This window comes from Microtus pennsylvanicus, chromosome 6, assembly GCF_037038515.1.
Source record: "Microtus pennsylvanicus isolate mMicPen1 chromosome 6, mMicPen1.hap1, whole genome shotgun sequence".
Classification (NCBI taxonomy): domain Eukaryota; kingdom Metazoa; phylum Chordata; class Mammalia; order Rodentia; family Cricetidae; genus Microtus; species Microtus pennsylvanicus.
Genome location: NC_134584.1, coordinates 55270756 through 55287584, shown reverse-complemented (window position 1 = coordinate 55287584; position 16829 = coordinate 55270756). Strand labels below are relative to the sequence as shown.

Here is a 16829-nt window from a genome sequence, read left to right as displayed (position 1 = left end):
CATGATCCACAGGTTGTAAAGGAGACTAAGAATTACCATCCCAAGAAGATCCTCTCAGGGAAATGGACAAGTTGGGTGGAACTATAGCGGCGGGACCCTTGGGTTTATGTGAGCAAAGATGGGCATTTGAAGTACTTGTCTTCGAAAGAGAGTCAAGGCAGGCCTGACTTGGATCCTCCCAGCCAGATCAGGGCGGAAAATTGAAGAATAGCTGAGAATTGGATTTAGATAATTGCCCAGCAGAAAGAATGAAGCCTCTCAGTGACTCAATAAAACAGAACTACTTCACATAAGGTCGGATGTGAACATTCCTCATCTGAGGCCACGTAGAGACTTGGGTCCTCTCTGTGCATCCTACAACTCTGATGTCTGATGACCTTGCAGTTCTGCATTAGGGTTCCCATATTTGAACAATGGATAGAAGAACAGATGAGAGAAAATGTCACTTCTGTTCATTTTCCTGCAGTCCAAATTCAGTCAGATGACCAATGCTCTATCTAGTAAGGGAGGCTGGGAAATGTAGTCTTTACCCTCAGAAGGGTGAAGAGCATGGAACCCTTCTACCCCACCTGCTTACATGAAGCGACAATCCTACAGAGTGTCTAGGATTTTAGAAAACAAACTGGTCTAGAAACTGGGGGGAACCCAATGCCCTGGACAAAGTCGTCCTCAGATGCCATGTGGGAGAGGCGGGCTTCTAAGAAACAGAAAGGCAGCAAAGTGTGGTGGCACACGCCTTCCATCTCAGCCCTTGGTGGGCAGAGACGGGTAGATCTCTGAGTTCTGAGGAAGCCTGGTTTACAGTTCAGGCTACCTGAGGCTATAAAATGAGACACTGTTTCAAAAACCAAACAAAAAAGAACTGGAAAGGCAATCAGACAGTGAGGCCGGCCACGGTCATAATCAACCTATGAGTGAGACATAAAGGCAGAAGAAATTTTAGAATGAATTGTGAGTAGTGGCGTCCTAACTGCTGAACTATCATTTACAAATGCCAGGGTTGAGACGGGTGGGTGGGGGTGGGGCAAGACCTGGAAAGATTAAGGAGATGGAAAAGGGGTGTCAGGGGAGGCAGTCAAGACAGACTGTGAGATCTGTTGTTCAAGTCCTTCTAAAAGGTTAGGATTGGGTCTAGAAAAGACAGGGCCTGCCAGTGGGTCAGGTGTGAGGAGAGACACACGGGAACCAGGGAAGGCCTGGCATGACTTATCCTTTATGTTGCCAGTATACCAGGGTGTGGTGGCACACACCTTTAAACCCAGCACTCAAGAAACAGAAGAATCCAGATCTCCCTGAGTTCAAGGCCAGCCTGGACTATACAGTGAGCTGCAGGCCAGCCAGGGTTACAGAGTGAAACCCTGTCTCGAATAAAAATAATAATTAAAATGTTACCAATAACACCTTTCAGTTTCTTTCCAAAAGTTTAAAATATATATTTGTTTATTTATTCTCTATCTCTGTCTCTGTCTGTCTGTGTCTGTCTCTCTCTCTCTCTCTCTCTCTCTCTCTCTCTCTCTCTCTCTCTCTGTGTGTGTGTGTGTGTGTGTGTGTGTGTGTATGTGTGTGCATGTGTATCTGTATGTAGGTAAGAGGGCAACTTTTGGGAGTTGGTTCCACCATGTGGATCCCAGGGACAAACTCATCAGTTAGTCTTGGTGGCAAATTACTTTGCCCACAGAGCCATCTCACCAGCCCCTTTCTCAAACATGGACAGACTCTAAAACAAAGAACTCAGATTTCTACAAATTGTGTCTCCAAGAAGCGTGTAAGATACTTACCATTTCTGCTGGAAATGGCCTCTGTGATGAAGACATGTACTCTGAGATTCTTCAGTGGCTTGTGGAGAACACATGTCCGCTCCCCACTTCCTGGCCAGGGAAAGTTAGTGCCCACTGCAATTCTCTCTGAGCTCCACACTACCCAGACCACCACTCCAGAGTTCTATCAGCTCAACGAATCCCAAACAGCTTAGTTCATGGCTTGGCTCTGCCCCACATGGGAACCTGATTTTCTTTGAGTGAGGAAATGACCACCCAGGAAAGCCAATACACCGGTCTGTCAAGATGCCAACACTCTGCTTTATTTATTCACATTTAGATTTATGAAAGAAAGGGCTTTTTGCTCTCATGCTATAATTTGTAAACAGAAGAATGAAGTAAAAATAACAGATACAATTCCTTTGGTATACCCAAGACTTTGACAATTTTTAAATTCTGTCATGAGACTGTGATTTCATCTCCTTGCGGCAGCTGCCCTTGCCAGACAACTGTTTTCCTCACTTGCTTGACTCTTGCTTCACCAGTTCACGGATGCAGCCCACCAAACCACGAAGCATTTTCATCTCTAACCTGTTGTCTCCCTTCTGTTCATTGAGACGACAAAAGGAAGTAAAACTGGAAGTCATGTATGGACGTGTGCAAGGCTTGGAATATTGACTGTCATGAGAAACTTCTCACACGCTGCCCAACAAGATCATATACAATCACTATCAAGACCTCACTCACCTAGCAGCGTGCCAATTACTGAGCCAGTTATTCAAAGACTAGACAAACAGAATTCCGGGATGCTGTTTCCATTGGTTTCTAGCTCAAAGGGTTCCAGCTGACGATACTCGAATGTCACGCGGTTGATGTGTTTCCCACTGGAGACCATCCGTACCACAGCGTTGTCACAGCTGATTTTCATCTGGGCTGTAATCGATGGGAAAAAAATAATAAACTATAAATATATAAACTATAAATATATAAATAAACAGGCTATAGAACAGACAGTAAAGTCAGTGCTCTCCACTACATAAGTTAAACAGGAAGGTGGGATAGGGCCATGAATGACAAATCACTTTCAGTCTAAACATCTTTTTTTTTTAACTATATAATTAGTTGCAGAAACATGAAGTGGGTCCGGCCTTTCTCTGCACACACAGGAAACCATAGGACAAGGAAAGCTGGCTAGAAAGAGACAAGCTTTCTCTTTGACCTTTGTCCTGTCTGCCTGCCTGCAATGCTTAGGTGGCAAAGGGGACAGCGATAACCAGTGAACTCTGTTCCATGCTGGCCTTTCTAGACACAGCAGACAGTTTAGGGTGGGAACAGAATCCGGGGATTTACGTGGCAGCTTGTGCAGAGAGGCGGGACTGTATGGTGTTTGTGTGGACCTGACAATCCCGTTGATTGCACCTTCAGTCTGGATAATGACTACAGTTTGCAGGTCAGTGAAACTCACTCGCACGGAGTGAGTGCACACTGAGTAGGCCAGCTATTGTCCTAGTGCCGTGGTTCTCAACCTTCCTAACGCTTCAGCCCTTTAATACAGTTCTTCACGCTGTGGTGACCCCCAACCATGAAGTTATTTTCATTGCTGCTTCATAAATGTAGTTTTGCTACTGTTACGGATTGTAATGCAAATATCAAATATGCAGGATATCTAATATGCATTTGACTCCAAAGGGGTTGAGACCCACAGTTTAAAACTCAGTTTTCTATTGTTTACCAACACCTTTCAAACTGTCCTCGTATGGAATAGCTCCGAACATTCTCGCTTGGCCTACATCCAATGCTTTCATGGTCTGAATGGGCACCCGACACCGGTTTGTCACTTCTCCTGGCAGATGTGCCCAAGCGACTCACAATGAAAGTCAGATTATTTCCATTGAAAATTACTTTCCATTTATTTCTATTACCACAGTTTGATTCCTGACACACATTTTATCTGTCACATGATAATCCTCCGCTGTTTTAATTTTCTCAGACTTTCCCCTCATATGTTGCTTCTGTGGGTTATTTCTCTGTGCTGAGACACGCTCCCACTATCGCCACGTCACAGGTGCCTCACACACATCCCTAGGAGCAAATGAAGCAACACAGCCTGATAATGTCAGCAGGGTGACAGTCTATTTGAAGGCGTGATAAGTTTCAACCCCGATTTTTTTTTTACACACGAATATGAAAGAAGCTAGATTAATGGTTGCCTGGAGGCCGTGTTTATCTTTCCCTAGATAATTCAGAAGGCTGGTTTTCTTTTTGAGGTCTCTCTAAACATGAATATACATGATATGTCCCGTTTCCTTTAGCTAATGTGCATACTGTTTGTTTTGACATAATTTCTAACAAAATTCGATTTAAAAAACAGGGTCTCTAATGGTTCCATGGTTTTGGACCAAGCTTAGAGGACACAGAAACAGGGAGGGTGCCAGAAGGAAACAAAGCTGCAGGTGCCAGCTGTGTAGCTCAGTGGTAAAGCATTTGGCCTGTGTGTGATGCCCTGGATACGGCCCCTAGCACCACATAAATAAACGAATAAGAAAATTTTTTTAAAACAAGAAAGAAACCAAAACTACCTAAAATGAATCAGAAAGTGATATAATTCTAGCTTTAAATCACTTAACTTTGGTTTAACTATGTCCCTAATTTAGACAAAGCAGTTTTGGGGCCTTCCTAGTACCTCTTCTCCTAAACTAAGTTCGTATAATTCAAGCAGAAATAAGATGACTTCAATTATCTAATCTTAGGTCACAAGTGTTCTTTGGTCATATCATTTCACTCCACTCAAATACATGTCCCTCGGTTGTTTCCCACAGCAGTCCTGGAGCCATGCAGCGTCTCAGAAGGCGACTGCTGAAGACCGTCTGCACGGCCACATGCAATGACTGCGTCCATCAGAGAAAGGACCAGTCAGTCTAAAAGATTCCTCTGGGCCTGATCATGTGTACCTGTGATCCCAGCACTCCAGAGGCTGAGACGGAAAACCAAGAGTGCAAGGCTAGCCAGTCTCAGAGAGAGAGAGAGGAGGGGAGAAGAGAGAGAGAGAGAGAGAGAGAGAGAGAGAGAGAGAGAGAGAGAGAGAGAGAAGCAAAACTATCTTCTCAACTTCGGCAAAGTCAGTTTAGACACCTTTAGGAAGCAAACGTGGCCTCAGTGTGACAGCTTGCCTTGGTTCCAGTCCGACCTGTCTCATGGAGCCATTTTCATGCCCATGAATCTGAGGAGGAGGCAGGACATTCCAGGTGACCCTTCCTGCCTACCTGTGCACACGACTTCTCTTTCAGAGATGTTTTGTTTACTGAGGGCTCAGAGAGAGAAAATACTGGTGGTGTGAACTTATTTTAACATCCGGAGGCAACTGATCAAAACAGCTGTCTGCTTTGTACCTTCATTACCCAGTTGGAGGAGGCTCTGTGGGGATGTGAGAGGAGGGCCTCTGAGGGGAAGGGTCTGTGCCATTTGGTGCTGCTGTTCTTTGTCTTCGGTTTTAATTTGTCTCTTTCCAGACTACCAATGATTCCTGTAACCTAAAGTGCAGGTATGCGGGCGACTGTATAGAACTGTTCTATGGAAACCTCCTCCACCACATACAGTTATTAGTTTGGTCACGAGGTCAGTAGTGCAGACCCCGTTCTCACGCATCTTAGCTTGAGCATCCCCATTGGTCCCAGACAAGGCGGAGCTGGCCCCATTTGGCAGCTGCATCCTAAAGAAGCTTTGTATTAAAGATGAGCGGTTTGAGATTTCAGAATTTGCATGTGGGTAGTAGTGGCCTCTGAAAGTCTAGTATAACTGCACAAATTGGAGAAACTCGGGAGCTTAGAGGTGTTTTAGAGATCTTGCTGCTTTGCTGTGTGTGTGCTGTAAGTAATTCGGCCCTGTATGTATGTGTATGTATCATATATGCACCCCTATGTATGTATAAATACCTACATATGTACACATATATGAGACTGGATCATATTCAGGCGGCAAAGTTATTTAGTTATCATCTCATTACTATACTGTTACCAATCACAGATATTTTTACCATTTGAACTGCCAGTCAATAAACACATTAGTCTTCAAAGAATAAAAGCAGAGACCTTCCCTAAAGTGGAGAAACATTGTCTTTTTCAAAGTTTCCCCTAATATCCAAGCTGCTCTGCAGGCTTCTCTTTCGATGTTTTTACTTAGGGAATGTTACTATACATAGCCTCTAAAGGAAAATTCACACATTGACTTGACATATAAAACAATTTTTTTGGTAGAATTTGTCTTTGTGTATGTTAAAAGTTGGGGTGTCTTATTCAAGGGAATCACCCTGATAGCTACGTATGTGAAACTGAAGCACTGTCTCACCAGGGCCGTGAAAAGGGGAGCACAGGTCCGCTAAAGGCATCATCTTGGAGGGGTCCAGTCCAGGTCCTCCCAGCAGCTCCACGAAATCGCCAGTCCCGCCACAGCTGGCTGCGGGTTTCTAAGAGAATAATAGCAGTGCTCAGAGCAAGATGTAGGTAAAACCTATTTCAGAGACCAAACTGAGGCAAGAGAGGATCAGTGAACGCACTCTGTCAGCCCGCAACCTCTGCCTGTGCATTTGACTCAAGCATCCATCAGAGACGCCAGAAATCGTTTAAGGTGAAAAACAAAAAAACAAACAAAAAAAACCCTCCCAAGATTAGTTTTCTTTATCGGTCGATTAGTCATTTTTTTAAATGTATGTGCACTTTTTAAGGGCGAAATTCAATGACTGAAAAAAATGAAGCTGGAATTCGTAAGCTCGGAATAAGATGTGTGAACATGCCTGAGAGTGCTTGGACATGAGCCAAGCCCTCGGGACGCATGCGGTCAGATGAAAAGGAACCCAGTCACCTGCAGTTTATAATTATATTATAATTTGTATATTTAAATTCCATGTTCTCCCTCAACTTGTTTCTTTGCCTCTAGTTAATAATGGAAATTTTCTGTTCTTAGAACAGGTTTCTTCTACAAGGAAGGATTTAGATTACTCATGAGTATATTTTAAAAAGAATAGAACTGTGATTTGGGGCTCAAGTAAGTCAGACTTAACCACTTCTCTTTCCTTTAAAGAAAACCAAATCCTTTCAATGGTACTCAGAGGAAGAAGTCATTCTAAGCCTCCGAACCATCATTACCTACTTCCCCCAAACCTCCCACTGTTCTCAGCCAAGTGATTTCCGGGCCTCACTCAACACACAGCAAGCTTGCATTCTCAGGCCCGAATGTGGCCCTTGGCTCCTGCCTCCCTGCCTGGGTTAGCTTTGACTTTATGACAGTCCTCCCAGACACTGGGGTTATAGGAGTGAGCTACCACACCTACGAATGTGTCTTAAGCTCTTAGCGAAGTTTTCATCGCGGCTCTGCATTTTCAGTCTGGACAGCCTCCCACTCTCCGTGTTGCTGGAGACTCGGTTATTTATTGATGCGTGCTCATTAAGAGATCTAATGGTATGTGGCGGTTGGCCAGAAGTTAACCAGCTAAATCCTGACACATGGGAGCCCAAATCTAAAACTGAAAACTTTAAACGCCGTCCATGCAGGTGCACACATATCAGACATTTAGAGGACACTGAAGATTGAGGGGAACTAAAATTAAAGTGTTATATAATGGCGACTATTGGCTAAGGAAAGGTGATCACGGGAGCGGCTTATGTTTAAACAGCCTACTACGTGCACGGCTGTTTGCTTAGGTACTTCGAACACGATTTGATTGCATGATGAAATAAAGATTTAATTAGGCCCACTGTGCACTAGTTTGTGAACTGAGAGTCAAATCAGCTATTTAGGAATGAAAGAACATAATTGTCTTTCCCATGAGTAGGTAGGCGGAAGTTTCCAGTAGGTGAGCTGTGACGTCTCTCCTCTCGGTAAATCCTCTCAGGTTTTCTCATAAACAGGGGCAGAAAGTGAGCTGCACAGGGACCTGTCTGGGGTTCTAGGCCTCCCAGTAGCTCCTGCATGTCTGTGTTGAGGTTTTAAGCTCCTACCATCTCTTGCTAGACTGACCTGTGCCAAAGGCACACCCCAGCTTGTTGAATTGGAAGCTAAGCCCCCGCTGCTTATGATGAATGTTTGAAGTCTCTCCTCCCCGTACACAGAAAGCTGAGGTGCTTACAGAATGGTCTTGAGCGGTTCTCTCACAGCAACCAGGGTATCTCACAGGGGCCGTGGAAAAGGCAGCTTATCCCCAGGCCATTCACAAGATGGGAGTCAGAGTGACCTTCAGACAGCACTCAACGGGTCATGGCCAGCAGAACCCATAGCTTTCCTACTGTGCCTACTGCACACACCCTCAGATGGACAGCACACGCTGCACTGCACACACCTGCTGTACACACCTGCACAGGGACAGCACACGCTGCACTGCACACACCTGCTGTACACACCTGCACAGGGACAGCACATGCTGCACTGCACACACCTGCACAGGGACAGCACACGCTGCACTGCACACACCTGCACAGGGACAGCACACGCTGCACTGCACACACCTGTTGCACACACCCTCACAGGGACAGCACATGCTACACTGCACACACCTGCTGTACACACCTGCACAGGGACAGCACATGCTGCACTGCACACACCTGCACAGGGACAGCACACGCTGCACTGCACACACCTGTTGCACACACCCTCACAGGGACAGCACATGCTACACTGCACACACCTGCTGTACACACCTGCACAGGGACAGCACATGCTGCACTGCACACACCTGCACAGGGACAGCACACGCTGCACTGCACACACCTGCACAGGGACAGCACACGCTGCACTGCACACACCTGCACAGGGACAGCACACGCTGCACTGCACACACCTGCACAGGGACAGCACACGCTGCACTGCACACACCTGCACAGGGACAGCACATGCTGCACTGCACACACCTGCACAGGGACAGCACACGCTGCACTGCACACACCTGCACAGGGACAGCACACGCTGCACTGCACACACCTGCACAGGAACAGCACACACGGCTCTGCCCATCCCCTGCTGCACAGGGACAGCACACATGGCTCTGCCCATCCCCTGCTGCACAGGGACAGCACACATGGCTCTGCCCATCCCCTGCTGCACAGGGACAGCACACATGGCTCTGCCCATCCCCTGCTGCACAGGGACAGCACACACGGCTCTGCCCATCCCCTGCTGCACACACCTGCACAGGGACAGCACACGCTGCACTGCACACACCTGCACAGGAACAGCACACACGGCTCTGCCCATCCCCTGCTGCACACACCTCCACAGCGAGAGCACACACGACACTGCACACACCTTCACAGGGACAGCACGTGCAGTACCACCCATCCCCTTTCTACTCTTCTCCTTCCTGTTTCTCGGATCCAGCCAGCCTGCTTCTGCCTGGCAGCCCTGTTCCCTCTGCTCCTCCTTTTTCCCATTCTTGCTGCTCCTTCTGGTCTATTGCTCCAGTCAAACCTGAAGCATCTTCTCAGAAGTTTCCTTTTCTGACTACATCGTCTCAGGCAGTTCTCTCTGTCTACCACTTTCCCCCTCCTGACTCTCAAACCACTCTCCTGCATTTTCTGTACAGACTCACTGCGGTTTGAAATCTGTGGGAATTTTGCCTGTCATCCCACTAGAAAATAGGCTCCTTATGAGCAGGACCTGCCTTGTTCGTTGCTTACTTTTAGAATCTAGACTAGTCCTTTATACAAAGGAATTATCATTATTATTATTATTCTCATTATTAATTTGGTGGTAGTAGTAAAGGGAGAAGTATGCTGTGTAGTCCAGGCTAGCCTGGCACAAGAGGTTCTCCCATCTCAGTCCCCAAGTCCTAGGATTACAAGTGTAAGTGACCAAACCTAGCTCTCAATACCCAGGCCACAAAAAGTAGATTTTAAGGAACTGATGCCTTAATGCCTATAACACAGTAGGCTCTAAAATGTTAAGGGGGATACCAAAACATTCTATTCAATCCCTAAAGCACAGATCTGCCAATCTGTTACCACACCTTCCACCTTCCAGATTCTACACAAAGAACGGCATGGCATCTGAACACTCTCACACTGGACCCAAGGCACTCAGACATCCTTACAAAGAACCACTCCTCCGTCAAGGTCCAACAACCACAGAGGAAAGGCAAAGGCACACAAGTCTGGTGCTGGAGGGAGGTGGATGGAAATGATTTTTCTCAGCCCTGTGCCTTATTCAGTTTGCACAAAGCTCTGAATGTTTGAGGACCCTGGCTGCCTCTGACACCACCAAATGCACGTGCTAGTTTAACTTAGGCCTGCGAACAAGGGAACGGAAATGAGTGTGACTCACAGAGAAGTCACGATCCGTGCAGACACAGTCAAGCCAGCACTCATCTTAAGGCACGTTTGGAAACTGATACGAAAGCCAGTTGGTAGGAAATGTCACAGCTAATTTTTTTTTTTTTTAGGCAAAATGTCATACAACACGCTCTTCAAAACTTGACTGCTATTTGCAATATCAAAACCCAATTTCATATTTTATGCTGCCGTTAGCATTCTTTCATAGAGCAGTGCTGTCGATGAGAGAGAGCCTTCCTCCGTATCAAAAGAAAATTCCAATAATCAGAAAAGCAGCTGTGTCGATGACTCACCGGAGGCTCGGCTAGGAGAGGGCTTTTGCGAAAGAGGAAAGCACAAGAGCGTTCAATTGTAATTACAGACTGCAGCTTTCCCGAATGAAAGCAGCATTTCCTAAGTCACCAGAGGAACACTGGAGAAGTCAGGACGGGCACCTGAGCACTTGCCTCCAGTATGACTGAAATAGGCTTTCACAGAGCCTGGGAAGCACACGGGAGGCTTAAAGTCGGCAGCCCCATGCTTCCAACTTCCTGACACAAGGTGTGTTTTGGCTCCGATAAAACCAGTGGCCTCACCAAACAGCCAAGGTGCAAGCAAGCCACTGACCTTTAACTGAAGACCATGCCAGTGTCCCAGAGCGAGATCAGAGATTCTGATTGCCACAGGGTAGATGATGGAGAAGCTGCAGTTTTGCTGCTGGTGTGGGACCACCAGAGTAAACCTTCCACTCGGGGTCTGGGAGATGACATTGCAAGCTTTTGGGGGGGAAAGTTACAATTACATTATTTGGGATGCTTTTTTAAAATAGAAATTCATGATATCTCCATTCTATATTTCAGTTCATGGACACAGATATATCCAACCCGGGGCTCACTGTGACTATGTGTGGCCAGAATAGTTATAAATGGGGCCGATCATATTTATAGACTACACTCTTATATCCCAACATCCACAGGGTGGTCCTCTCTAGTTAGGTTTTGTGCCCAGGGAGAGAGCGTATATCACAATGACAGTCTGAGGAAAGGATGGAGCTGGAGAATAGAACTCATCAGTGGCCTGTGGATGTGTCAGAAAGCACTGGGGCTTCTAGCCTTTGTCTCTGGTTTATAAAAACCCTAAGGTAGGAACTCTTGTCCATCACACCTGAGAGTGGTCCTAGGAACACTTCCATTAAGTCGCATCTAGGACCAAGCTGGGAGGACAAGGCTCAACGGTGAAGCCAGAACCTGACGCTGTGTGAAATCCTCACCCCTAAAATTTGGAGCTATGGTTTAAAAAAAAACCACAAAGCAAAACAATAAAGCCATAAGTAATTTTATTCTAAAGATTTTATAATCGTGACGAAAGAAGGTGAGAATAAAATAGACATCAGCCTTATTTATGCCTAATACTTATTTTCTGGGGATTGATTAGGGTAATGTTGACTAAATTCTCAATTTTTAAACCTTGGCAGTCTTAAGGTTTTCTGAAGTTTTTCTTTTTCTTTCAAACTTAAAACCAAGGTGTTCTTCTATCTATGAAACAGAGGCATGGGATTTGCTTTTGGGCTAACCTACCTCCTTATATATATGTTTTTTAATTACACTTAATTTCAGAAGGAAGTGAAATTCCTTGACTATTCTAGAAGGCGTCTTCTGATTTCTCACCAAGTAGAATCCAGGAGAAATGGGTCCTAGCCAATCGTTCTACTTCTCAGATAGCCTCAGGTTTCCAGCCTTCTCTTTCTCTCTTACTCTCTCCTTCCCTCCCTTCTTCCACTTCCCTCCCTGAAGCTGGAGTTTAAACCCCAGTTTGTGCACCCCCAGACAAGCGGTTTGCTACTTAACTCTATCCCAGCTCCCGGGATTTTCTCTTAATTAGAAAATAAGCTGAGGTGTGAACTCATTTTGCTCAAATCACGCTCTTTCAGCTTCAGTTCTAGTTTTACAGCCTAACCTGCATGTTTCTCTGTCAGAAATGAACTGAGTTGGGGTGGTGGTTTCGTGATAGAAGACAACATGGAAGAAAGCGACACAGAAGTGCTCTGGTCCGTCTCTCTCCTCAGGGTATGGCATCTGCCCACCTCATCTCAGGAGCACCACCTTCCAGCCTTTGTTTACAAAGCTCTGGCACCAAATGATCCCTCAAGCTTAGCCTGCATCTGGAGGATGGTTTGGAAGATTAAAATTAGTTACTGAACCCATGATAAAGCCTTGGGAGGGCAGAACAAGACCTTGGAGGAAAAATAGAAGTGTATGTCCCATATATGAGAGTATTGGCTAGCCTGGGAAATATAAATCAAAAACTGTGGTTGGATTTTCATAACAACAAATAAAGACTTCATAGCACTCCTTGGTTTAAGTCTGTGAAGAAGGATCTGACCTTGACAAAGCAGGTGTGATCATCTACTCTGTGGGAGTCCTGTCTTTTCCTTGAGCTTACTTACGGAAGAGGTTGGGGTTGGTCTTGGTGGTTAATGTGAATCCATTCCCTGGCTCATGGATCCTGAAGAACACCATGGCCACGTTCTGGGACGATCTGACGCTCCTTCGGGTTAGACCACTTTCACAGAAATCTGTGTACCGCTTCATGGTGGGTAAAGGGTGATCCTGAGAGCTTGGGAATTTCTCCCCCTTGAGGATCCAGCCGTCAAATACCTTCAAATGATGATGATGATAATGACAATGATTAATAATAATAATAGTATAGGCATAAATGGTCACTTTCATCAACTCCTGAAGTCAGCATTTGTTGAAAAGAGGGGGAAAGCTACCCAGCAATGAGCCTTCAGTTTCAAGCAGGAACCCGCAGCCCCTACTCACAACCTGCTTGCTTTCCGTTCATAGGCATTTTGAATGTGCAGATTGGTTACAAGTAATCTTATCAATTAATCTTTTTTCTACATAAGCCTTCAGGATGCTAAGTTTGCACACCTTCTTATATTTTATCAACTAGTTTGGTAAAAGGAAATTAGAGACAACGCTGGTTGTTTATTTTGCCTTTTCTACATTTAGGTGAACTCTACAGGAGTGATACTTGGGTTTCACTGGACCTCAGCTTCTATTTTGCCTCTCGTCAGTGAAATGTGAACCAAAACAAATCTCAAAGAATAAATAACAGCAACAAAAGTGTTCTGGATATGATGGAGGATGTTTATAATCCCTGTACAGCGGAGGCTGAGCAGGAAGTATCATGAGTGTACGGCCAAACTGGGTACATAGGGTGATTGTGTCAAAGTGATGTGGGGGGGGGGGGGAACCAGTGACTTTTCTTCCAGTGCCTCACTCTTCACATTAAAAAACATCACCTCAAGTTATTAGATAGATATAGATAGATAGATAGATAGATAGATAGATAGATAGATAGATAGATAGATAGATGTGTGTGTGTGTGTGTGTGTGTGTGTGTGTGTGTGTGTGTGTGTGTTTAATGCTGCAGTCTGGTGGTGCTAGTTAGTAAGCCATGTAAGACTTTGTTCATTGCTTCCCAAGTTAGCTTTGAGACAAAGGGTCAAAGTCAATTGACTCCGCTCTCAAAATCACAAGAGGGCTCCGTTTTAGTGAACCCATCCTAGCATCATTACCAACAATCTGGGTGCAATTTTATTTTCTAGCAGGCTTGACAGCTTCCTAAACAGTTCTACTTTGGAAGTACCAAGCGTGAGTGTTTTATTGGGCAGTAGAACTCCATCCACCCTGCCTCAGCTCCTTGTGTGGCTGTGGAGACTGAGGGAGGGGGTACTCTGAGTCTTGGTAATTCTCTTCCCTTCTCACGTATCTTAAACCAGAATTCCTCTCAGCGTCCTTCCCAAGACCAGTGAGTGCCCTGCTACCCTCAAACCCCATCAGCCGGACTCCCAAGAGCCTCTGCGCTCCTGGAAGAGCGAGGTGGGCTCAGATCGCTGCTGGCAAGAGGAGAACTCGCCACCTAAGAGGTTCTCACGGTAGACTCGGGAACTCCCGCCGATTATTTTTGCCATGTTTTGTCTGCCCCAAATTGCACCACAGCGTCTCACGCTGCAAGCTCGAGTGTTAGGAAATCCCTCGAAGTTGAGGAGCGCTCAGAAGGGAAACTAAGCCACCTAAGTCCAGGGGCGCTGGACCTGCAGTGTGTGGGGCGATACCCTCCCTAGGAATTCAACCTCCTGGGTCTCGCCCAGTGAGCTACTGAGACTCAGGAACAAACTGGTTCAGAGTTGCCCCCAAGTGGCCAGGCTTACGGGCACGGAGCTGGGACTGCGTGGAGCGGGAGCCCCCTCACCTTCAGGAAGTCCCCACCCTGGCAGTCGATGGAGACCAGGTCGTAGTGGATGGTTATGAACTCCTCAGGTTCCCCAATGAAGAAGACAGCGCAGTGTAGCTGCGGCCGGTCGGCGGTGAAAGTGAACTGTCCGGGGAGGCTCAGCATGTCCAGGCATCCTGAGAGAAAGCATGGAGCCAGGGGTCCCCAGCTGCCTCAGGAAGCCGCTCTCGGCCACCTCTTTCCCGGCCACCGCCCGCGTGGTGCCCCATGCCGGAGCTCCCAGCTTAGGCTGCCCCTGGGTTCCCTCGCTCTGGCTTGGAAGGAACCTCAAGGATGCCACAACCAGGAGGTCCCACTCAGTCCCCGGCCGGCCGGAGATCCTGAAAACCTGTCCTAGGTGCAGATCCCCAGCCTCCCGCCTCCCGGGCGCCCACACAGTGAAGCAGGACAGCCCCGACTCACGCAGAGCCCGGCGATATGGCTGCTCCCCGGCCAGGTCCCGCTTCAGATTGGCGCCGAAGAGCAAAAAAGGGTCATAGTCCGCGGCTTCTTGCACCTAGCAAGGAAAGCAGAACGGTCCGGAAAAGTTCAGGGGGAGGGAAAAAAGAGGATCGGGAACAGGGCACCCTCCTTGCAGCTCGGGGAAGCGAACTGAGAGGGCGTCTATGTCTCCCTGAGTCTGGAGACTACGGGTGAGCCTTAGATTCTTTCCATCAGAGCAGGGTACCCAGGCATCCTCGGCGGTCAGAGAAAGGCAAGCAGTCAGGATGCTCAGAGGCAGGGAGAAGGCAAATCTAGAAGAACCAGGGGAAAGAGGATGCAAAAGAGGGGAGACTATGAGCCCCTCCAAGTGTCCCTGGCTGAATACTCGCTGGAAAGGTGTTAGGAATCAAGAAGAATTGCTCACCTCTAGGTAGCGGCTCTCTCCCCTTAGAGCTGTCAGCAGGATCAGAATGAAGTGACACTGGAGTTTGAAGTTCCGAGACATGCTGGCCTTGTCTCTGCAGCTGGTGCGCTCTGCTGCGGAGATCTTAGGCATATCTCCCCACACCTTCACCCACGCTGAGAGCTCGAGGCTGCTAGGGTCCCTTTCCTTGGGTCTCTTTTATAGAGCAGTAGAGAAGGGAGGCTCTCTGCCCCTTAACTGATCAGAGCTTAGTTACCATGGGTTACCCTGCCTCCGTGACAAAATACGTGGCAATGACGAGGGTCCAGCTCTCAGCCACAAATATTGCAGCACGGCCCAGCATTATTCACCAAGAATGACTCCAATCATTAGAACCCAGTGACCTGAACGTATAGGAGAAAGAATGAGGCAGGGACAGAGTCCTTGCCCTATCATTACATTATAATATATAATATATATTATATTACATATGGAATTCCACATATATATATGGAATTTTCAATTTTGCAAAAAGGTGACAAAATTACACACATACATAAAGTGCCCAGACACATATGATCTCACATAATTGTGGCTGGAATCCTGCTGGGAATGGCCAGAGAATAACACCAGTGCCACAACCATGCCTCTCCATAAGCCACACGAGGTATTTTCTGCTTCAAATCTTTGACAAAACCTGGTTTTACAGAATTTTGCAGGCATGAAACTCCAGGCTTCCTAAACTCTGCTTTCTTCTGGTCCAGCGTTCCTTTCATGAAAGGCGAGGGTCTGTAGACCTCTGGATGCTGGTTGGGTTGTCCCTGACCTGGGCAGTTCACTGTACACACCCCTGGACAGTTTCCTGTAGCCAGGACTTTAGCCTCCCAGAAGTCACTGTGAGCATGCTACTCCATTCTGTGCTTCCAAACACCGGAGCACTTGGACTCACGGGGAAAAGTGCTGAAGCTCCCCAAACTGACAAACAGGCCCAATCAGTGGGTAGGAATCGAGACAGGAGTTAAGTATAAGATTACTTTGTCCATCACCAATGTGGAGATATTCCCTTCTGGGCTTTTCTACCCCCTTACAATAGGTGATAACTACTGATCAAAAAATCGAACGTGAGACCATGATGTAAGGTTTTAATGGAAGAATATAGCTATATTTGTGGCTTAAAAATGCTGGAAGGTCACAGTAATCTCATGCTATCGGAATTTGGTGTTTCCATATTTGAGACAATATTGAGCTCTGCAGGGGCTGTGTCTTGGGAGTTTCATCTGGAGATCTTCCTGTCCTGCTCTAATGTTATAAACTGTCCTTAAACCAGACTACAGAGCAGAAAGAACTCACAAAGGTCACAAGCACTGGCCACCATGTCCTGTCTCCATCCTCCATGCTGTTTACTTTTCTTAATTTCAGAGGCGCAAAGGGAACCCTGATAGAAACGAAAGAAAAGCTAATAGCTTACCATCACCTGGTCATCCTAAAGGCAATGGGCCATCTTCAGGACCACATCCCATCCTGTTTGCACCTAGAGGGATCCTGGGATACATTCACCTGGCATACCATTGCTGTAAGAAGCCTTACAGCCAGTGGTTACCTGCCCACTGGGGCGTGGCCTCTTATACTATATATATAGTATATATATAG

The 16829-nt window shown here is 46.7% G+C and overlaps 1 protein-coding gene across 1 annotated transcript; it reads right to left on the bottom strand.

Moving 5' to 3' along the window:
* Window positions 1-2056: 2056 nt before the first annotated feature.
* Window positions 2057-15519, bottom strand: Crhbp (corticotropin releasing hormone binding protein). Its single transcript, XM_075977854.1, has 7 exons — window positions 15201-15519; window positions 14756-14849; window positions 14312-14469; window positions 12498-12708; window positions 10679-10827; window positions 6102-6219; window positions 2057-2690 (listed from the first exon to the last, which is right to left on the bottom strand). Exons 1-7 carry the CDS (start codon window positions 15330-15332, stop codon window positions 2536-2538), a joined length of 1017 nt encoding a protein of 338 aa, XP_075833969.1. The 5' UTR covers window positions 15333-15519; the 3' UTR covers window positions 2057-2535.
* Between the last annotated feature and the right edge of the window lie 1310 nt (window positions 15520-16829).

Coding starts and splice junctions, on each gene's coding strand:
- Crhbp (XM_075977854.1), bottom strand. CDS start 15,332: ATGCCTAAGATCTCCGCAGCAGAGCGCACCAGCTGCAGAGACAAGGCC. Junction 14,850..15,200: donor GAGAGAGCCGCTACCTAGAG/GTGAGCAATTCT, acceptor TTTCCTTGCTAG/GTGCAAGAAGCCGCGGACTA. Junction 12,709..14,311: donor AGGGTGGGGACTTCCTGAAG/GTGAGGGGGCTC, acceptor CATCATTTGAAG/GTATTTGACGGCTGGATCCT.